The following is a 23,437-nucleotide window of genomic DNA, read 5'->3' as shown; positions in this document are numbered from 1 at the left end:
GCCCAGTAGATGGAGGCTTGCCTCACTAAGTATTTGTGATAATACTCATGCATCTCAATGTTTATTTGTGATGCAGATAAAGATGTGTGATTGTGAAATCAAGAAAATGAAGAGGAAAATGCTCTAGTGGCTCGACTGGTTGATGTCTGGCTTTTGTTAGGTTGTTAGAGTTGAGTTTTTAGAATATTAACTAAGATTGTTGGTTCTTTGGTTTATGTTATTCTTTTGGATTTGTTGGATTGTTTTGGATTATGGATATTAGATTAGTTGATATTAGATTAATTGAGGTATTTCTGGTTTAATGATGTTATTTATTTCCGTTGTTGTATGGTTTAGGATTTAGGATGTTAATGAGTATAAAATAACTAGTTACTTATTATATTAAAAACAAAAAAAAAATAAATCGAGTCGTTTCAACATATGTAAAATCTAGATTGTTGATCAGCAATTGCAAGTTGGAACAGTAAAGGGATTTTTTCTTTGGTTTGCATGATCGAAAAGCATCTTCTACATGTAACACCCTCACAAATCGGAAGCTAGCGACAACAACAATGAGAGACCGTACCAAAACAAAAAAAAAAAGAGAAAAAAAAACTTTTTGTAGAAGGATCTAATAAGGAAGTGACATTTGGCGGAGAGATTCAAAGAGGAGGGAAGATGGAAGAGTGTAACCTAATATTTATGGCTTTGACGTGGGAGAATTGGAAGCGTTCGATCTCGGAAGAAGAATATAGAATTGATCTTTACCATATGTCATGTGGTCTAGTTACTTCTCACTTAATCGCTATGTCCAGTCATGTCTGCCTCAAGTAATGACTAATCCTTTACAAAAATCCGTCATATGATTACTCTCTACTTAATTCGATTATTTCCTAGCTAATCTGAGTACTTTTAGATTACAATTATAAAACAATTTTTTTCTTCAGTTATTAAACATTTAGACTAAGAGTTTGTGATGTTTTACAACAACCTAAATTCAAAATTTTAGTGAAGATAATTAACTTTGAAAAAATAATAATACAAAACTATAATATTATTTTCAAAACTGTAGTAAACACATGAAAATATATTTTTATGTAATTGTAGTTTTTTATTTTATATTGTAGGTTTTCAATAACAGGAACCAAACTATAAATTTAATTAATACCATATATTTCTTATTTTTCTTAATTTAATAAAATAATTAATTTTATTAATTAATTATTGTTTAATTTCTGTTTTTTTAGGCATTAGACCCACCCAAACTGGTTAGCGTCAAAGCCATTTTTTAATCAGCCGTTTAATGACTGTAGTGAATAGAGACGTAATTGTTATTTAAAAAAAAAAAAAAAAGAATGAGTCTCATTTAATATTGAAATTTCACTACTATTATATAATCTTGGTCCAATTTTTTTCTAAAAAATTCTGTCAAATAATAAAATAACAATCGGTGGACATGACTATTTAATAAATATGTTCGTCTTTCTAGACTCTTCTTTACTCTGTGTTCTGAAATTTTCTTTTATAGAAATGTGATAAAATAAAGAAATCTATATATACATTTTTAATTACATTAAGTTTTGAATCCATGCTATACATGGGTTTATTTAATATATTTTTGTAAAAATTATATATGAGTGATAAAGTTATGAAATATTAGGTTATATAAATTTTTAAATTACAATTGATTGGTAAAAATTTTACTTTTAAAAATATAAAAGTCACTTGGGTTAAAAATTCAAATCTGATCAAAAGAATCATGAAATTAATTGGACGTCCAGGCGAAGCAGATTGAACTGGTGACCTAGCATATCCTAAATCTTTTCTTTGACCATCAGACAAACAAAATATTTTTATAATCATGAATTAATCTTGTTTTCTTATATTTAATTGACCACCACCATCTATGACTTAGTGATTTAATTTTCATTGTTATCTTACTCTTCATATTCTTTCTCATCATTTTTATTATCAAATTTTTATGATAAATGTCATCGTTATTTTTACTGTCCAGTTCTTCATTATACTCATCTTCTTCCTCTTCCTCATCAGCTTCCTCATATTTTTCCGTTGAATAAACATTTAAAACCTTTTTTTAGACTGCCACACAACATGTTTACCCATCAAACTCTAATACCAAAATCATTGCCTCTTATCTCGTAAAAATTTGTGCAATTTTACGGACCAGCTTAGTCACTACTGAAACAACCCGACCCGTTTTTTTTTCTTTTTATTAATTAAATACAATATATAATTAAGTATCCCATACTACTTAATTAAACAAACCAACCCACACACAGTAACCAACCAATAATAAACCAACAACCAATTACATGCACAGCGGAAACATATCAATATTACAAAGCCAATACAATAACATTTCTATCCATTCTATCCAGCAACCTAACATATCTCTATCCAAGGTTCCATCCTAAAAAATATAACAAAGACTAACAACACACAAACGAGACCCTAGATCATCCTCCTCCTCATCGCCATGATTCCACGTCACATACCTGCACACCACAAACAACAATTGAGATGCGTAAGTATTATCATAAATACTTAGTGAGGCCGTCCTCCCATCTACTGGGTTATACACACAAGCATATGAGACCCTCAAGTTTAAGCAAAACAAACAACACACAACAATACATCAAACCAGGAAAACAAGTCTCGACTGAGACCAGTGTCGACCGATGCCTCACGGTGTCGATCGATGCTACAAACAATGGTGTCGACCGATGCTAAACAGTGTCGACCGATGCCACTCCAAATGGTGTCGACCGATGCTTCCTAGTGTCGATCGATGCCTCCTCTGCAGACACGATCTGCGCGAAACCGAACATCGAACTCTCCTTCCCAATCATCTCGAATCCGTCTCAAACTCACCCAATTACCTCAGAAATCACTGGGAATCACAAAAACAACGAACCCAAGCAACAAAACAACACAAACAGCAAAGAAAACACACAAACAAGAGAGATCTCATGCTTAGATCAACCATGGTCAAGCACTCACCTCAAGAACAGGAAGATTGGATTGAGAAACGTGGAAAACAACACCTCCAGAAGCTCCCCCTTCGTTTCCAGCAACAGCTAACCCTCCTACAGCCTCAGATCTCTCCAAAAACCCCAAGAACAAACCCAGAAAGTCACAGAAACGTTTTCTCCCTTTTCTCTCTTTCTTTCTCTCCAAAAACACAAACGGCGACAAAAGAGACTTTCTGAAACCCTCAGTTCGTCCCCGACACTTAACAAAACGATTAGGGTTTTAATTGAACCAAACCGAACCAATCAGCAATTAAATCAAACCCGACCAAACCGGAAAAACATGGTGTCGATCGATGCTAACAAGGGTGTCGATCGACACCCACACCAAAATTACAAAAATTGGTTCGCGGATGTTACAACTACATGCACCCAATAATTGATACTTTCACCTGTATACTTACTCGGTTTTAGATCCACACATATTAAAACTTTTCAAAACAAAATCCTTGATATTACAAAATTGCAAATTACTTGTAGAAAAAGTAATATGAACACATGTATAGCTAATAAAACATTTGTGCTTGTCATCGATCATTCTTCTTTAAACTTCAAAAATTAACTCAAACAACATCAAATCAAGATTTAGCGATCTCAATCCTTCTTCCTTTGACCCAAAAGATAATTTTACATAAACAATATCAATCATCTATAAAGTCATACATAAAAACATGTTTTAAGTTTTTGAGAGTTAAATATTAATAATACTTAAACTTCTTATAGTTATAAATAACCGTTATAAAAACTTCGGCTATAATTTCAAAAACTTCTTATTAGAAATTTAACATAATTTCAAAAATGTTAAATATTGAGTTGTCTTATCGAGATTGGTCGTTTTAAAAATATCTTAATATAGAAAATTCTGGAAATTTAAAAAATGTTAATTTTGTGAGATGTCGAATTCCGATTGGATGTTTTAAATCCTAGGTGGACAGCCTTAGAAGCTTCAACTTTTATTTTAAATATTATGTACAATATCTGAAGCTATAATGCCTTAAAATTTCTATGGAAGTTAAGTAATTGTAATGTTTTAAAACATTCTATGAAGTTTAAATATTTTTAATATTTGAACCTTTTAAAATTTTCAAGTTTCAATATATATAATATTTTAAAATTTTAAAATTATTAAATTATAATTTTTTAAAAACTTTTTAAATGTTAAGAAATTTTTAAAATTTAAAAACTATAATATTTTGAAACCTTTTAAAAGCTAAGACTTTTAGAAGTTTCAATATTTATAATATTTTAAAGTTTTAAAAGGTTTCGAAATATAATATTTGAACCTTTTAAGAAGTTTCAATATTTATAATATTTTGAAACTGTTTAAATTTAAAAATTATAAATTTAAAAACTTTTTAAAAGCTAAGAACTTTTAAAAGTTTCAATATTTATAATATTTACACTTTTAAAAATTTAAATATATTAAGATTTTTTTTGAAACTTTTTGAAGTTTTAGTTTGATCAGATAAAAAACTGGATCAAACCGAATAAAACTTTTAAACTTGGATGCCTGATAAATCAAGCTTTTCTGCTCATTCGTTGTTGGAAGCATATTAATCTTATTTATAATAGTTCTGAACCATTGTCTAAAAAATTTCTATCCGATATGGGATATTGTACATAGTTTTTTTATTTCCTTATATTTAAAATTTTCCTTTTTTAAAAAAATTCAGAAAATTTTAAAAATGTTAATCAATGGCATGTCAAATCCTAATTGGTCGTTTAAAAAATATCTTAATATAGATAATTCTGGGAATTTTAAAAATGTTAATCAGTGACATGTCGAATTCTGATTGGATGTTTTAAAGCTTAGGTGGACAGTCTTAGGAGCTTATAGCTTTTACTTTTTATTAGTATAGATTTTGGGTTCTACCTTTTTAATTTTGTTTATTTAAAATTTTATTCCCTATAAAATTGCACTAAAAGCAATAAGTAAAATATTGTAAAATGACAAAATCAATTTTTTTATTGAAACTAATTAATTCTACTTAAATTCCCTATCAATAGCAAATTTGTTTTCTATATATGTGTCCCAAAATTAAAAAAATAATAAAAAATCAATCATTAAACTGTATACACTGAAAAATAAACAATCAGTTATATTAAATAATTACATATTAAACAAAACAATAATAGTATTATTTAAAATATATACAAAATATTATTCTGATTAATTATACATTATACAAACAGTTATATTTCATAATTTTAGTGTTTTATCCTGATAAAATTATAATACTTTAAAAATAATTGTATCACCGTTTAAATATAAAAATACTAAAAGTTAAAAATATATAATTTATTTTGTGGTGTACCACGGGTTAAATTAAATACCGTTGAAATCAAACATCATTATAAATAAAATTAAATAATTATTTTGTGGTGTACCACGGGTTAAATCCTAGTTATTTATATAAATAATAAATAAAAATAAATAAATATAAAAACGGCTCTCTCTATCGCCAAGGGCGATCAACAGGCAACATTTTCTTCAATCAACCGTCTTTCATAATTTTCTTTGAATCCGGCCGGCGTTGGCTTCTCCAACGCCGGTCGGCTTAGTCTCCCCTTATTTTCGTTCTAGTTCTTTGTTTTTTTACATCGTTTCATAGATCGATGTGGAGTTTTCAATGGTTAATTATCCTCCTCTCTTATAGAGTGATATATCTTCCGACCACAATCCGATGATACCATCGGAGCAGTGCCGACGTCATCCCGCTAAGAATTATCCTAAGCGGCTTCCAGATTTCTATTGTCTCTATTTAGAATCAGATCTCTTAAAACCAGATCTGGGATCCGGGAATATCAAATTTCGAAATTGGAGATGATGGAGTGAAGTTATGGACAGATCACTTTAACAATGACCGCTTAATAATCTACTTGACGGTTATGGGTTATTATCCCTCTGTTCGGAAGCAGTCTACAATTTCAAGTGAGGTTGGTGCTCTCTTCTTGCCGCTGATGGGTTTGAATGATGTTATTATTTGTTGTAACGAGGCTTATGTAAAGGCATTGTTAAAGTATGTGTGGCGAGGGTATTGGAGTTATATAAGGGTGATAACCAAAGATGAAAATCACATTAGATTATGGATAAATAAGGTGAATCTGCTTATGATATCAAGGAGAAGACAAGTTTCAGAATCAAGTCTAACAACATTGAAGTTATGTTTATTAATCAAGGTTATGCCAAAGGCATTTTGGAGTTTCATCAAGAAGATGATAGCCATTTTCAAGTGTATGAGAGGGGGATGTAACAGATGTTATTTGTTTGCCCGTAAGGCTTCCGTTTGGAAAGCAGGATCATATCCACTTTTTCATCGAAATTGTGTTCAATTTCCTATATTTGCGATAACGGTTATATTTGATTTGCTTATGTATTGTATAAACTCGTTATGATATCTAATATATTAATTTGCCGTTAAAAAAAAAATAATGTTATAACAAGAGGTTTAGGGAATTATTCTCTTGTGTTATTAATCTCTACTATAGGATATAACATATATATAGTGATACAACATTAGGGTTTTAGGTTGTATATCAAGTTTACTAATGGGCCGGTAATGGGCATCCACATAATACAATATATTCATAACACTCCCCCTTGGATAACCATTATAAAAATGTAGTCCCAAATGCGCATGTGAGATGTTGCCTCGTTAAAAACCTTACTAGGAAACCCAATCGGAAAAACCATAGTTAAGGGAAAAAGAGTGCAGCGCGCTTTTACTCCCCCTCTTGAGTACATCACTTGAAATCTTCGAGATGACCGATCCAATATGATGAAGTAACTTCTTGAAAGTAGTGGTTGGAAACGCCTTGGTAAATGGTTCGCCAAATCTTCACTTGAACAAATTTATAGGACATGTATATCACCGTACATCACCATTCTTCTGCAGGCTATTGGTCTCTTATGATCTCATCAATGTATGTCAAAAAAATTGAAGATGATAGTCTTTCACCATTAGAATCATAATATTCCTCTCACGACATTTATCTTTTGCGTTTTCTTTTGTTGTCTCGTTAAAAACCTTTCATGGAAAAACCCAATGGGATAAAAACCATGATAAGGGAAAAAGAGTACAACCACGCTTATGATCATATTTCTCCCCCTGAAAGCATCATCTTTTGGTTATGCATTATGATCATATATATCATCTTTTCTAAACTGTTATAAACAACACTTTCAGGTACAAACTCATATGATCATCATATATTCTACTGGGTCATTGAACTTCAAGTCATTTAAACCTCTTTCATATAGAAGATCTATTTGAACTTTAAGCCCAAATCTTCTTTTACATACAATCTTCCAAACAATCATCTTATACATAGGAGTTATTCATAATCTCCTTGTAAAACTTTCTCTTTCAACTCTTCTTCTTAGTATGATACTACAAGACCATTTTTTTTATGTAAGATGATGTAAGCATCTTGAGATAACTCTCTTTCATCAGATGTCAAATCTGTAACCTCCATCTTTCAGGAGTAATATTTCATCATTGATTGTTTCTACCGGAGATCAGATAATATTTTCATCATCAACATAATTTGCACTTGTTCTTGTACTTTATTTTAACAAGAACCACTTGTAAGTGCAGAAGAGACAAGAGACACATACAATTTTTTTTTTTTTTTAGAGCGTGCTGATAACGTGTTATAACAAGAGGTTTAGGGAATTATTCTCTTGTGTTATTAATCTCTACTATAGGATATAACATATATATAGTGATACAATATTAGGGTTTTAGGTTGTATATCATGTTTACTAATGGACCGGTAATGGGCATCCACATAATACAATACTAGAATATGACCCGTGCTAGAGAGCACAGGTTAAAATTCCTTCTTTTTGTTTATTTGGTAATTTTTATTTAAAACATTGTGTATATGATTATTTTATTTGTTTTATAAGGTTTTTTTTATGGAATACTATGGCATGAAATCTTATACTGAATATGACTTATGAAAATAACATCTATTATGTATGATATATTCTAGTATATCTAGATTTTAACCCGTGGTATAACGCGGATTAAGTTGTGTAATAAAAAAATCAATTTTTGTTTGTTAATTTTATCTGATTTGTTTAGTGTTTAAAATTATATATTGTATTTTGATTGTTAATTCTATTACTTAACCTATAGTATAACACATATTAATTTTAGGACCAAATATGTAACGTATGTTTGTCAAAATCATCATGACTGAGAAAGCCTACCAAACAACATTATTTCAAAGTTAAATTTAATCTAAGAAATCATATTTTTGAAATTTTAGCCCATGCTCTAGCAAGAAATCATATTTCTTGAAATTTTTTCATATTATTGATCTGTGCTATAACAAATCAAATTAGAGTTTTTATAATTTTTAACTTTTTGATCTATCATATATTTATGATATTCTTAAAAATATCAAATTAAACTATTTTTAAAGATTCCAAATTAAATTATTTAAAAAGTTTATTATAGTATATAAAACTATACAATTCAACAAAAAAATATATGAAATGAATTTAAATATTCAAATTTTTACCTGTTACCCAGTTATAATTTTTTGATAAAGTTAGGTAAGACTTTTTTTTTTAGTATAATCGGAAATGATTTGTAATGTACGGAGGAGTGATTAATTTCTATTACATTCTGAAATTTTTTTTGTCTATATATAGTTAGTTCATTATTATTTGAGATTTTATTTTATTCTTTGGAATATCTTTTTAAGAGGATTATAATCCTAAATCTATATAATCTATCAAATAATTAATCCATATAACTTATCAAATAATTAATCTTAGTTATAACCTACATTAATATTATATGGTCTACCAAGTTGAAGTTGTGTACTTTCCTTTTATTAAAGAGGGGATATTCATAACAAATAATAAATAAATAAATTATTGGATCCGAAACGATGAGTTTGCCCTAAAAGGATGAACCACAAACTTACCACAAACTCACGCGTCTACTTGTCTCTCAGCCTCCCTTACCCTTTCTATATAAATAAATATATATATATATATACATATATATATATTACAACAAAAGCATCTCTTTGCTTCGTTGGTTCTCTCATTATTCAATCTCATCGGCGCAACAAACACGTTTCTTTCTTCAAGCTCTCTCAACCTCTTCAGAGATCATCCTCCGTTTCGTCATCTTACAAGGTCAAGATTCTTCCTTTTTTTTTTTTCTTTTTTTTTTCCATCTTCAAGATTCTCCCTTTTATCTCTCTTCTTTTTCCAATAGGTGAATATTGATTGCCGTGCATCTGTTCCTCTGATCTGATTTGTTTTTTTTTTATTCGGAAAGAGATGGTTTTGAATCTGATTCGTTGATGCTAGATTAGGTTTTCATATTAGTAAATCTTGGAACTTTCCTTTGTTTCCTGTCATGGGTTCTTGATATTTTTTCAAGATTTAGGGTTATTCATGTTGAATTGGTGAATCTAAGTATTTTGATTGAATTGGAAAAGGTCAAGTCTTTGTTTTCGTTTAAGAGGAGAATGAATCAATAACTTTGAAATTTGGGCTCTTTAATGGATTCTGTGTATATGTGTGGCTCACTCACCTCTTTGTTGTGTTTATGATATTTTCAGGGAAGTTTGGGCAGTTTAAGCTGCTGGGATCATCAGTTTGTCAAAAGTGGAGTGTGAAGAATCTTTTATGTCTGAACAGGCTTCTCTCTTTCAATCATCTATCCGGCTTTTAGGGGAGTACTGTCCTATATCTAGGAAAAAGTCGACTCGTAAAGTCTGTGGTTTGCGTCTTGGATCTTTTGAGCCTGTCAAGAATAACACAAGCTGTTCCGGTTTTCAGTTTGTGCAACCGAGTGATTATCACTGTCTCTTCTGACATTCCTCGTCGGTTTTACGTGTTGTTTGTCAAATCAAGATGGCTTTGCAAAACATTGGTGCTTCCAACCGCGATGATGCCTTCTACCGGTACAAGATGCCGAGGATGATGACCAAGATTGAAGGCAGGGGCAACGGTATCAAGACTAATGTGGTCAATATGGTTGACATTGCTAAGGCCTTGGGGAGACCTCCTGCTTATACCACTAAGTACTTTGGTTGTGAGCTTGGTGCGCAGTCCAAATTTGATGAGAAGACTGGAACCTCTCTGGTCAATGGGGCCCATGACACTTCCAAGCTTGCGGGACTTCTGGAGAACTTCATCAAAAAATATGTTCAGTGTTACGGATGTGGGAATCCTGAAACTGAGATACTCATCACAAAGACGCAGATGCTCCAGCTGAAATGTGCGGCTTGCGGGTTTATCTCGGATGTCGATATGAGGGACAAGCTCACGTCCTTCATTCTTAAGAATCCTCCAGAGCAAAAGAAGTCGTCTAAGGATAAGAAGTCAATGAGGAGAGCTGAGAAAGAAAGGCTGAAAGAAGGTGAAGCAGCTGATGAGGAGCTGAGGAAAATCAAGAAGGAGGCTGCTAGTAAGAAGAAAGCAGCAACCACAGGTACTTCGAAAGACAAAGTTTTGAAGAAGAAAGATCATTCCCCACCTCGAAGCCAGTCTGATGAGAATGAGCAAGCAGACAGTGAAGAAGATGATGATGATGTCCAGTGGCAAACATATACTTCCAGGGAGGCTGCTGAGAAACGAATGAAAGAACAGCTCAGCGCTGTAACAGCTGATATGGTGATGCTGTCCACAATTGAAGAAAAAAAGCCAGCAGTTGAGGTGAAGAAGGCACCAGAAGTGCTGCATGAGAATGGCAATAGCAAGATTCCTGATAATGCTCATGAAAAGCTTGTGAGTGAGATAAAAGAGCTTCTGAGCAGTGGTTCATCTCCTACACAACTCAAAACAGCCCTAGCTTCAAACTCCGCAACCCCTCAGGAGAAGATGGACGCCTTATTCTCTGCCCTCTTTGGAGGCGCAGGCAAGGGATTTGCTAAAGAAGTGATCAAGAAGAAGAAATATCTCGTGGCCTTGATGATGATACAAGAAGATGCAGGAGCTCCTCAGCAGATGGTTTTGCTTAATGGAATAGAATCTTTCTGCATGAAGGCGAGCGCAGAGGCTGCCAAAGAAGTTGCTCTTGTTATTAAAGGGCTTTATGATGAAGACCTTTTGGAAGAGGATGTGATTGTTGAATGGTACAATAAAGGAATTAAAGGCTCCCCAGTGTTGAAGAATGTTACTCCGTTCATTGAGTGGCTCCAGAACGCTGAGTCTGAGTCCGAGGAAGAGTGATGATGTGTTTCTTTACTCGGTGGTTTTTTAAACTGTGTCTGTGTCTGTGTCTGTGTCTGTGTCTGTGTCTGTGTCTGTGTCTGTGTCTGTGTCTGTGTCTGTGTCTGTGTCTGGTTCACAGTGTGAGTCTTGAATAAGGTAAGAGGACAGCGGCCAAGGTTTTCTTCTACATGTTAAGGAACACTCACTGGTCATTGGTCACTCCGTATTTGTCTTGATTTTTACTATGTTGTATGGTTTGTTCTGACGATTTTCTTAGGACGTTGCTACTTATGTTCTATTATTCCATTTCGATCAATTATGGAATCTTATTTCTATTGTTTCCGATTGCGATCTCTGATTGAAGCCAAAACTCTAGATATATTTCTCAACTGATTGCTATCATTTGGATTTACATGTGCAAGACTTGAATCACAATACATGTGAAACCAAATTTGTTTCTGCTACTTGATTCAATCTCTTTATTCAAGAAAAGTTGATCATTATCAAGTGATTCAACTCTTGTAACCAAAAAAAGATAGTTAATTTGGGTAGACACGTCCATTTATTGTCCAAGTGGGATCTTACGTATTTAGTCCACTAGGTGCTGGTCACGGGTTGTGGTGTAATGTAATTTCGTCTGATTATGTAATATATAGTTTTGAGATAACGGAATGATGGAGCGAAGTATGAAGGTAAAATTTAAGTAATATAATTTCATATTTATATATATTATATAAATGTGACTATAAGTTTAACTGACTACACTATTATATAATATTTTAATATAACCTTTTTTTTATGGAAAAACATAATTATGCGGGAAGAATTAATGTTGAATTATTAGATTGAAGTTATATTTGCGTTAATCGGGTTTTAATATTTTTTAAAGTGAATTAATTATTATTTAATTATTATATTTGTCTTGGGATTTTAGAAAGGTATTTCAAGAGTTGTCCTCCAATTTTGAACTGACATATTGTTTTTTATTATTATTAACTCAACACGTAGACATAATATTTCAAATACAAAATATTACTTGGCATGGATGAATTTGAATAGGTCGAGTTCTTTGAGTAGGACACTCATGTATGCTGAGATTCCAAGTTATTTTACTTGGAATAAAAAAGAGAAAAGGTTTCAGGCAAGGAAAAGAGGTTCCCAAGTAGGAAGGTTAGAGGTTGTTCTTCGACACATGGGGAAATTGTTTTATTTGAGAATCCTTCTAAATATAGTTAGAGGACACATGTGGTGAAGATTTGCGAACTTATGAAGGTATTGTTTATGGGACATATAAAGAAGCATATTGGGCACGGGGTATAATGGAGTAATAATCCTTTGGTTTATGTTTTCATGAATGTTTTAAATTACGTATGGGAGTTCTTTATTTTCCTTCTCTATCTAATCATATAATAAAACATGGTGTTGGGTTTTTCCCACCTGATTTGCCAATATTTGACATAATAATATGTAAAATGCTATAACAATCCAATTAAACCACTGTAAATCAATACTTTATAACTTATTAAATCCAATAAATTACTTTGTTTTGAAAATGATGATAGACCATTCGAATCCAATAATTAATATTGGCATTAATTTTATTTTAAATATATATTCAATCTGTATAAGTAAAATAGAAATACTAAATCGAATACAATAATTAATATTGACATTTTGTTAAAAATATATATATATATATATATATATTTAATCTGTATAAGTAAAATAGAAATATTTACAGCTTCCAATTACATGAGTCTCTATCCCAATTACAGCTTCGTAGTCTCTCAGAATCTCATCAAGCTTGTTGCTTTTATGTTTTTTGGGTGCAACCCTCGACGGAGAAGTCTGTTTAGCTTCATGGGTCGTTGCTGTTTGTCTTCCACAACACCTCACGGAGACGTTGTTACTCCTAATCAAGGCAGTTCCAAGAAGTGAGAACTGGTTTAGCTGAATTGCTCTTAACAATGTCGTCGACATGTTGTTAAGAATGCTTTAAAGAATCAGAAATGAGGAGCTTAAGCAGACGGAACCTGGTCGCATCACTTCTCACCGGAGTCGTATCGAAGGAGAAGAGCCGTCGACTTATCTTTTCACCAAATTGGGCTTAATCGAGTGATTGGGCCTTTTATGTATTTTTGAAGCCCAATTAAAATTAGACTGCTCTGTTTAATCTAGTTCTCTAGTTTGTTCGAATTATCATCGAATCTGTCTCTTCTTCTTCGTCACTCTCTCTTCTCCTTCCTTCCTCTGATTTGATTCTTCACCTTAATTACCCTAATCCCTATTTCTGACCTCTATTTCTGTTATCTCCTTGATAAGAACTCCACAAGCTAAACGGCACCGCAAAATATAGGTAATGACGGCAGCGGCAAGTAAGGAGCAGACTCCGACTGAACTGTATTAGCCTAACCAATCCAAAACTGAGTCGAAGTCGAAGTTGAAGTCACAGACGAAGTCAAACCCCAGCCGGAACTGCTTTGATTGCTCATCTTCGGGATCGAACTGTAGTCAATAATTCAAAAAATTAGGGTTTCAAGGTATTGAAATTTCAGGGAAATTCGAAGAATCAAAGAGGAATTTGAGGGAGATTGAAGAATGTGTGAAGAGCCATGGAGAAAATTTAGAGGAAATTAGTAAGAGATGCAATTGGCGGAGGAAAAATCACATTCCCTGTTTCCGTTAAACAGGTTTGTTTTTTTATTTTTTCTAATGTTAGTGATCACATATGTTTTGGTTTGTATTAAAATGATTTCGAGTAATGTTAGTGATCACATATGTTGCAGAATTTTTAAGGTTTTCTAGTTTTTCTTCTTATCGATTTTGGATTTTTTTGGCAGATTGTGGATCCTAAATTAACTTCTACATACTTGGTTACCTGACACCCACGGCGAGGCACATTACAGTACCTGTATGCTTCTCGCTGGAATCTTTGGCGGTGAGAGTCCTCTATATGCTGTTGTACAGCTTGCTCAGACCACAATGCGTAGTGAGCTGGGTAAGATCACGCTTCTTTTTTCTCTCTTTCAAGTTTTAGAACTGTATTTCAAGTTTTACATTGCAAAGAACAATGTAACCCGATACTTGACCACGCCAATAGGCTCACCAGAACAACGTTTGCAAATTAGGGAAGATCCTGATTCCAGAAGCTTTAACCCACACTTTCCACATGCAATGTATTAAGGTAGACTGCATTATATATATCTTTGTTACTAATTAAAATAAAGAAGCTGAAAAGATGTATATAAACATATGGAAGTTGTATACCTGTTCATCAAGTAGGAGGAAATATAGGCTGATTATTTTGCCATTTTGATGGAAAGCTTTAGCTTGCCATTTGCGTAGAACCCGGCCACACACCATTTGAGGATCACGTCCTGGCTGTAAGTCCTTCAATGGAATTATACTCATAATTGGTAATTGGTAATGGTGGTTAGAATCGAATATGGTAATTTGGTTTATATATAGAATGAGCCGAGTTTGGATTTTAAGGGAGACAATTAAGAGGAAGACGTGGTGTAATTAAGAGGATCGTGGAGGAGATTTTTTTTTGAATATAGGTGTTTGACTTGTTTTTTGGATATAGGATTTTGTCTTAATTTTGTAGATATGGAAAGTGATGAGTTACGATTTTATAACGTAGTCTTAATTTCGTATATATGGGAAGTGATGAGTTACATTTCGTTTGTATGGGATTAAATGTGGAGCAATATAAGAGGGACATTAAATTTCAAAACCTATTAAATATCAATCAATTTCGTTTATATGGGTAATGATGAGTTACGATTGCCTAAATTTCGTTTAGCAATTTAAGTCGTTTGTATGGGAATAAATGTGGAGCAATATAAGAGGGACATTAAATTTCAAAACGTATAAAATACCAATCAGCCAAATTTCGTATATATGGGAAGTGATAAGGCAATATAAGAGGGACATTAAATTCCGTTTACCAATTTAAGAGAGACTATTTCGTATATATGGGAAGTGATAAGGCAATATAAGAGAGACATTAAATTCCGTTTACCAATTTAAGAGAGACTGGTGAGTTACGATTGAGTATGATTCGTTAAGCAATTTAAGGGAGGCATTAAATTTCAAAACCTATTAAATATCCAACAGCCAATAAGGAGAGATCGGAACTCTACTTTTATGTATATGATTCCTAGTTCAAACCGAGTTTTCAAATTTGTTTGGTATGTTATACAAGCTTTTGCCTTTAAATTAAGCTTACCCTAACCTTACAAGCTCCACAAAATAAATTAACTAAAAATTAAGTTGGACCAATTCAGAAGACTTCATATATTTTCAGTGTCAACAAGTTTTTGTTAACATGTATATGTGATAAAATAAATGTATTCGACTTTAAAAATGTAAGAAGTCTTCTGAATTGTCCAACTTAAGTTCAGAGCCGTGCAAAGGTCAATTGTTATAAAAAGCGAACAAAAATAAAATACCTCCGTTTAAATTATACAAAATAAAAACGTTTGTAAAATTAACCACATTGTGATATAACAAAAAAATAAAAATAAAGAGAAACTGAAACGAAATATTAGTTCTTAAACATTAACATAATATAATTTGATAACTTCAGTCATATAAAAAAAAAGTAGAATAAATAGAGATAGCAAATAAAAACTAGTTTTAATTTGGTAAAAAGAAGTTGAAAGAAAATTTGTCACTATGTTACCATAGAATCAAAAGATGAGAAAGCCTTAACGACGAAATAGAAAGCTATCAAAAATGAATTTGTAATCCTAATTGTTTAACTAAGTGAGAGTATGTCATATAACTAGTTCTTTTTAATTAATTAATATAATAAGTCTATGTTTAAAATTAGATTGTAGAAATCCATAGTTTGTTTATAACGTTGTAACTTGTAAGAAAAATTTATGAATCCATATTTCCATAGTTATATATTTTTATTAAGGATAAACTATATGACTTTATTAAATTATATGCTTATATTTTTTTTTCAAAATTGGATGCCACAAGCGGTTGTTTCTTTTCTTATTACTGCTGCACGGCTCTGCTTAAGTTTAGTTATTCTATAATATTTGTGGGGGAAGGGGGCGGAAGAAACGAACATGTGTTTGACCAAAACAGAAATATGAACACGTAACGTGGATTCATTTATATATGCACGAATTGCATCTTAAAATTTATAAGTTTAAATCAACCAAAAATATGTACAAACTCACGGTTTGTATACTAATTTTGAGTTTTCTTTTGTACTCTAGATTATCTAACCCGACACTAGCCCGGGTACAATATGAATCTCCAAGTCCTAGTATGTGTTTTCTTTCTTTTGTTGCAAACAATTTTAGGTATGGTCGATACGATTTGGGTTTGGTTTTCGTTCAAATTATTTTATAAAAACTTCAATATTGTTCATACGTTGATTTAGTTTGAATTTATGATTTTGCTCGTAAATGGGAAAAGAAAAATGAATCATTTTATTTTATATTTCTTTCAGGTTATGGTTCTAGATTTTTTTTTTCTTTTCAAAATTGATTAGCTAATAGTTGGTAACTTTATAGGAAAAAAAATGGGAAAAGAAGTTTGGGACCAAAAGGTCTTCAACGAGATCAAAATTGGTGCAGCAGGCAGTGTTTCAAGGCGAACTTCTTCATGTCGTACAAGTTGTAAACCTAGCCAGTCTTGGAGAATTGAAAGGCGGTTAAGGCATATCACGGTTAAGAGATTCAAACTCCTTGATTACCTTCCTATAACATGTGATGTCCTTTACTACTAAACTATATAAACATCATTGCCAAAAAATGGCCTATTACATACATAAGAAATTCAAGGTCGCAAACATAAACTTCCATCACTTGTGCTCAGAGCCGACTCTGATTATCTAACCATCACTATGATCATGAGTCATGTCAAATAAAACTCATGTTCTCATGTGTAGCAAAAATTGGTTATATATATAATAAGTGTAATCCCAAGAGATACATATATGTGATAATCTTATCATTAGAGTAAATCAAGAGGTTATTCGTAAGAGCTTTTATGAAACCGTCAATAAGTAAGCATTTTGGAGAATCTTATTCGTAAATTTAGTATGGGATTTAAATTCCACCAACATCATAGAAATTTTTATGTAAATTATCGAGAAACATTCACATATTGTCGGGCTATTGAAAGATGTTCAAAAAGGCCTTCATTAGTCACATTACTAGCCTACAAGTTGCTCCATGGAGGATTTGATTGGCCAATAGACTTGATATTCGTTAATCATCACCAAACCAACTAATTGAAATCACTCATGTTTGAAGTTGGTTTGTTAGTTGCCCTTTTGTTCCATCATGCGGGGTTTACACCACCAAATTGGCAGCTTTCCATAAATGGATCTATGGAAAACCACTTGTGGTCCAAAAGACACATTCTCCATCAACTAGATTCTACAATGCGACCTATTCTCATCTTAAACGCACATAATCAACTGGATCCAAGCCACTTTGAGGCTAACTTGTCTTATTTGGACCTAAGGAGCATTCAATTTCAAACTGTCTTATTCATTTCACTTGGACACACTTTGAAGACTCACTACGATCTGTAGAAAGTATCTAGACACCACTTGTTTCCCCCAAACTTTCAAGACTCAAGCAGTATAAACTTTACTTATTTGGCTGGGTTCTTCTTAATGACTCCAATATCCATATTCTTTAACTTTTCCGATTTCTTCACTTGTTTTAGGCTCCAAGCGGTTTTATGATAAGCCTAAAAAAGTCAACTGCAAATAAATTAACGTTTTTTTTTTCTACTACAAACTGTCTTGTATTCTTGTTCTTTTATTTTAAATTTTAGTGCGTTTTTATTAATTTTTGGATCATAATTCTTTTCTATGATGCCAACCAATGTTTTGAGGTTCAACCTTCAACATTGTCAATTTTTATGGTGCATGTATCATCTCCATTTTTTTTTTATATATCCACACTTATCCTTTTTTTGGTTAATTATCCACACTTATCCTTGTTAGCGAAGATAGAGGATTCTCTATGATTTGTGTATATCTCGTATAGTTAGGACTCATATCTGTCCTTATCATGTAACACTCTATATATACGCTATGAATACAATATCTCCATTCACAGAGTTTCATCATCTTACATGGTATAAGAGTTTGATCAATAAACTCTCGATCCTTCTTCTCCGTCTTCTTTCGTTTTCTTTCATTTTCTTCTTTATTTTTCCTTCTTTTGCTTTCATTCCTCTGTTCTCAGAAACATGTCGGGATCGCTGGCTACCGCGACTGTCACCGCGTCTCCCACAAATGATAAGCCGTATGGGATCCCTCAGATCCGGGCTTACATACCGATTCAACTTGATCTCAAAAAGTTGAACTATGATGTCTAGCGTGAGCTCTTCGAAACTCACTGCAGCAGTTTTGGTGTCCTCGGTCACTTCGATGGCTCCTCTGCTCCGTCCTCTGATACTGAAAAGCAGTGGAAGGAACAGGAACGTTGGTACTTATACCACGGCCCAAGTTTGCTAACGTGATTCGTTGTATGTGGTTGTACATGCATAAATTTAATTCCGCAGGCAAGTTGGTCCGCTATAAGGCACGCTTGGTAGCTAATGGGAAGTCACAACAACCTGGTGTTGACTGCGACAAAATGTTCAGTCCAGTAGTAAAAACGGCCACTATTCGTGTTGTTCTCAATGTTGCAACTGCAAAAGACTGGCCTCTACATCAACTTGATGTCAAGAATGCGTTCCTCCACGGTGATCTCAAGGAGACCGTCTACATACATCAACCACCGGGGTTTCGTGATGCGAGTAAACTTGATCATGTCTGCCTCTTGAAGCGGTCTCTCTATGGTTTAAAACAAGCTCTCCGTGCTTGGTATGAGCGTTTTTCTACTTACGCTCGTCGCGTCGGGTTTTGCCAAAGTATTTCGGATACTTCACTCTTTGTCATGACTCGTGGTACGGACATTGCCTACTTGCTGCTGTATGTTGATGATATTGCCTTGACTGCATCCTCCTCTTCGCTCCTATCATCGATCATCGCCTCTTTGCACTCGGAGTTTGCGATGACTGATCTTGGTCCTCTTCACCATTTTCTGGGCATCTCCATTGTTCGCACAAAGGCCGGTGTGTTTCTCCATCAGCAGAACTATGCTGTGGACATCCTTCATCGAGCGGGCATGACTGATTGTAATTCTTGTCTGACACCAGTCGACACCAAACCCAAACTTGATAAAGCTGATGGTCCACTTATCTCCAATCCGACATTGTATCGAAGCTTAGCGGGTGCTCTCCAGTACCTTACCTTCACACAGTCGGATATTTCGTATAGTTAGCGAAGATATAGGATTCTCTATGATTTGTGTATATCTCGTATAGTTAGGACTCATATGTCCTTATCATGTAACACTCTATATATACTCTATGAATACAATATTTCCAGTCACAGAGTTTCATCATCTTACAATCCTATTCCTTAGAACAATTTTCCTATCTCTTTTATTTTTTCTTATTTTCTACTGCTATTTAAATCAGATTTCTTTTTCATGATGTTAGTTAATGTTTCGAGGTTCAACCTTTTACATTTACTAGTTTGTATGGTGCGCGTATTCCCATATTTATGTATCCACTTATTATGGTCCTTGGAAGTTGGAACAATTTGCCTATCCCTTTTTTGCCTTTTTTTTTGTCTATCCACTTATCATGGCCCTTGCAACAGGTTGTCTATCATTTTTTTTTTGCTTCTTTTTTACTGATTTTTGAATCATCTTGTTTTCTAAGACGCCAGGAGCCCCATCTCATACTTATCAAAAGCCCTCGGTGAAACACAAAAATGGGCTTTATTTTTTTTACAACAATACATTGTATACCATATAAAAACGGTCAATGTTTTATCAATTATGGACCCCTTTAGATGAAAAAAATGAAAAATAAAACAATTTTAACCATTAACAAGTCTTTTATGGACTGTGGAACAAAGAAAAATTTCTCTCTTATGGTTTTAAAAAAAAATTGATCATAATTCTTAAGAAAAAAAAAATTATGGACCCCAAAATTTTGTGGTCCCCTAGTTCTTCACCCTTCTCGCCATGCCTTTGAGTCGGGGCTGGACGCCAGTCGATGTTTCAAAGTTTAACCTATCATATTTGTTAATTGCTATGGAGCATGTATTTTCCATTTTTTTTATTATGTTTTCTCTTGGAACAATTTTTTTTTTTTTTTTATGAGTATATTCATATTTGGAAAGCACGCAACAAAATAGTTTTCCAAGGAATAGTGGTCGATCCAAATGATATTTTTAACCAGGTTATTAAGTGATAAATCAGCTTGGGAGGAGGCCTCTTCCATCGTGAGGTCTCGTCGAACCCATCCCCATCCTTGGCTGGTCATGATCTTTTGCTTCGTTGTCAGATTGATGGTTCTTCACTCAGGACTGGGATGGTGGTATTGTAATGACACGGAGCATACCATATTGTTAGGAGTAAAGTGTCTTCGACAGAGTTTATCCCCTCTTCACTCAGAGTTAGACGCCTTGATGTGGGCCATGAAAAGTATTCTTTCTAGAGTACTAGTTTGTCATCGCTTTGAGACGAATTGTGTTGAGCTCATTGCGATGGTCTATACCCCTGAAGATAGGCTGGCTTTTTCCAACTAATTGGAATATTTCAGTGAGCTCAAGGAGTCGTTCCCACTCTTCTCCATTACTCAGATTCCATGTGCATCAAAATTGAAGGCGGATTGTCTTGCTCGAGCTTCACGATCTCTTATTTCTGAAACTTCATTTGTAAAGTCTTACTCTCCGGTTTGGGCAATCAATCGTGAAGTCTTCTTTTAATTCAATGTTTGGTCGACAAAAAAAAATGTATTTTTAAAATAGATCGATGAGGAGTAATTTTTTTTTCCAACCAAATCTTAAATGTTGGGAAGAATAGGGACAGACGTCCTATTCTCCCCCCTTCTCCCCGGGAACTATCTTATCGTACTAGTTCCCCATGGATCTTTGACCTCCTACTAGATCTCTCTCACACTTATATTCTCCACCTATTCTCCCCCCCCCCCAAATCCATACTTCTATAGCTATTTCCCCATCAAATTTAAATTTCTCATCTAATTTCCCATCGTCTTGGTTTACATGGTTTACTGTTTTGATTAACCAACGGACAAACCTTATTAACCAAATTAAACCATATTAAAATGGATTACAACATGATTACAACCTGATTACATAACTAAACCTAACTAAACCTAAAAATCAAAAAATCCCCAAATCTTTTTTTCCCTTTCTCTCTCGACGAACCCTAGAAATGTAATCGTTTCTTCTTTCTTCTTCTCATTTTTTCTCTCTTGGCGCTTGCAATGGTGTTAATTCTCGTTCCTAATCTGCCTCTTGGAGTATATTTCGACGCACAAGCTGAGGATCGAGATGAATTTTATATCGACAAGATGGCGACAGATTTTACGAATGCCGAGGAATCGATTCATCATAACGTGTACCCAGAAAGTGACGATGAGGCTGAAGAACGTGTTCATGGTGGTATTGCGAGAAGGGGGACACCCATCGTTCGTGGTGATGGTTCAATGTGCAAAGGGCAAAGCTTCTACAATTGAATCACATTTAAGGAATGTATGACCGACTACGCACCGGTAACAGGTTGTAATCTGAAGCAATACATGTATGATAGAGATAGAATCAGTTTTAAGTGTATTGGTGCTAAGGGGAAATGTATTTGGAAAGTGTATGTTGCATCTCTTCAAAATGAGTTGATGTGGAGGATTACGCTGTACACGAACAAGCATATTTGTGTACCTAATGGAGAGTGTGATATGTTTAAGGTCCCAGTGATAGCTAGGTTGTTTCTTGATAAGATAAGAGAAGAACCAAAATATTACATGCCTTTAAAGATGGAGCAGACTATAATGGAGAAGTGGAAGATATCAGCTACTAGGGGTCAATGTCAAGCTGCTAGGAAAAATACATTGGGATGGATAGAGCTTGAATATGACACTCAATTTGAACGGCTTCGAGACTATGGGGCTGAGATATTGGAAGCAAATCAATGTTATGTTGTAGAGATTGATACGGTGAAGAACGATGCTGGTCAGGATGTGTTTAATTGATTTTATGTCTGCTTGATGTTCTTAGAAGAACATGGAAAAAATCATGCAGACCACTAATAGGAGTTGATGGTTGTTTCTTAAAAGCAAAGATTAAGGGACAATTGTTGGTTGCTATAGGAAGAGATGCAAACAATGCTATCTGAAAAAAGAACTTTTTCTAGGTTCTCTAATTATGCAATGAATGTATGAGAACATGCAAACAAAGACATGAGCAGAGATAATGTGATGGAATGCAAGGTGTTTCAATACCCTTATGATGTTGTAGCATAAAGGATGTCAATCCATAAAGAGTGTGATATGTAAGCAGTCAAGATGTGATCAATGCATTCAAGTTAAGCCAAATATCAAGTTGATATGTTTCTAACAACCTAATGAAAGAAATGTAAGATTAAAGCAACTTAAGACAGTACTAATGCATAATTAAACAGTAGAACAAGTGCAATAAACTATGCTAAGCATTAGAAAACTACTAACAAATACAACTAAGAGCAAACTGAAATGAAACAGAACAATGCATAAACAAGTAAACAGGAGCTCGACCTAGCACTCGGTCGAGTGCATGGCCGAGTGGGGGGTCGAGCTGTAACATCCCAAAATCCATAATTGGTAGTTGGGCCAAAGTTTTGTTTCTAAGTTACGTTCCATTAATCAGTACAGCCATTAATGATCCATGTGAATTATACACAAAAGACAAGGGTTTATGATTTGGTGTAAGTGCTCGTGTATGTGGCTACGAACATACGCCGTCTCCAAATTTAGATCAAAGAAAGTAAGCTCGAGCAAAGCAAATCTCATCAGATATCAGTATTGAGTCGGTGTTGTAGTTGTTGCCCCGTGATGGAGTTATCGTCAAGTCCATCACTGTTTGGTTGTCGTGAGTCTCGTGGAGAAGAAGCGTTACTAAGACATTCACCACCGTCAGTGACCACCGTTGGTCACTACCATTGATTAGTTAGCCACTGTGCTTAACGAAGATGTCAGTCGCTGTCACCGGAGCAGCCGTAGTCATCGTCGAGGCCGTATGGGTAAGGAAACCCTAGATTTGTTTTGTAACTTGGGCTGGAAGTTTCTGAATTGTTGTAGATCTAATCTTTGATTTGCTGTTGTTGTTGTTGTTGTTGTTGTT

General features: G+C 33.8%; 2 protein-coding genes and 1 long non-coding RNA gene across 4 annotated transcripts; all 3 read left to right on the top strand.

The window, feature by feature from the left end:
• On the top strand, positions 9,034–11,552 carry LOC104787293 (probable eukaryotic translation initiation factor 5-1). The gene is made up of 2 exons (XM_010512830.2): positions 9,034–9,189; positions 9,621–11,552. Exon 2 carries the CDS (start codon positions 9,916–9,918, stop codon positions 11,233–11,235), a length of 1,320 nt encoding a protein of 439 aa, XP_010511132.1. The 5' UTR covers positions 9,034–9,189; positions 9,621–9,915; the 3' UTR covers positions 11,236–11,552.
• LOC104787291 lies at positions 12,951–14,525 on the top strand. 2 transcript variants are annotated; one of them, XR_767833.2, is made up of 3 exons: positions 12,951–13,907; positions 14,058–14,215; positions 14,318–14,525. It is a non-coding gene; the product is annotated as an uncharacterized LOC104787291 (long non-coding RNA). The 2 variants fall into 2 exon arrangements; XR_767832.2 differs by having other exon boundaries at positions 14,058–14,525.
• On the top strand, positions 16,402–16,969 carry LOC104789444. The gene is made up of 2 exons (XM_010515139.1): positions 16,402–16,504; positions 16,755–16,969. Exons 1-2 carry the CDS (start codon positions 16,402–16,404, stop codon positions 16,967–16,969), a joined length of 318 nt encoding a protein of 105 aa, XP_010513441.1.

The sequence above is a fragment of the Camelina sativa genome, chromosome 5 (assembly GCF_000633955.1).
Source record: "Camelina sativa cultivar DH55 chromosome 5, Cs, whole genome shotgun sequence".
Taxonomy (NCBI): Eukaryota; Viridiplantae; Streptophyta; class Magnoliopsida; order Brassicales; family Brassicaceae; genus Camelina; species Camelina sativa.
Note: the sequence above shows the minus strand (reverse complement) of the source record. Positions and strands in the feature narration are given on the sequence as shown.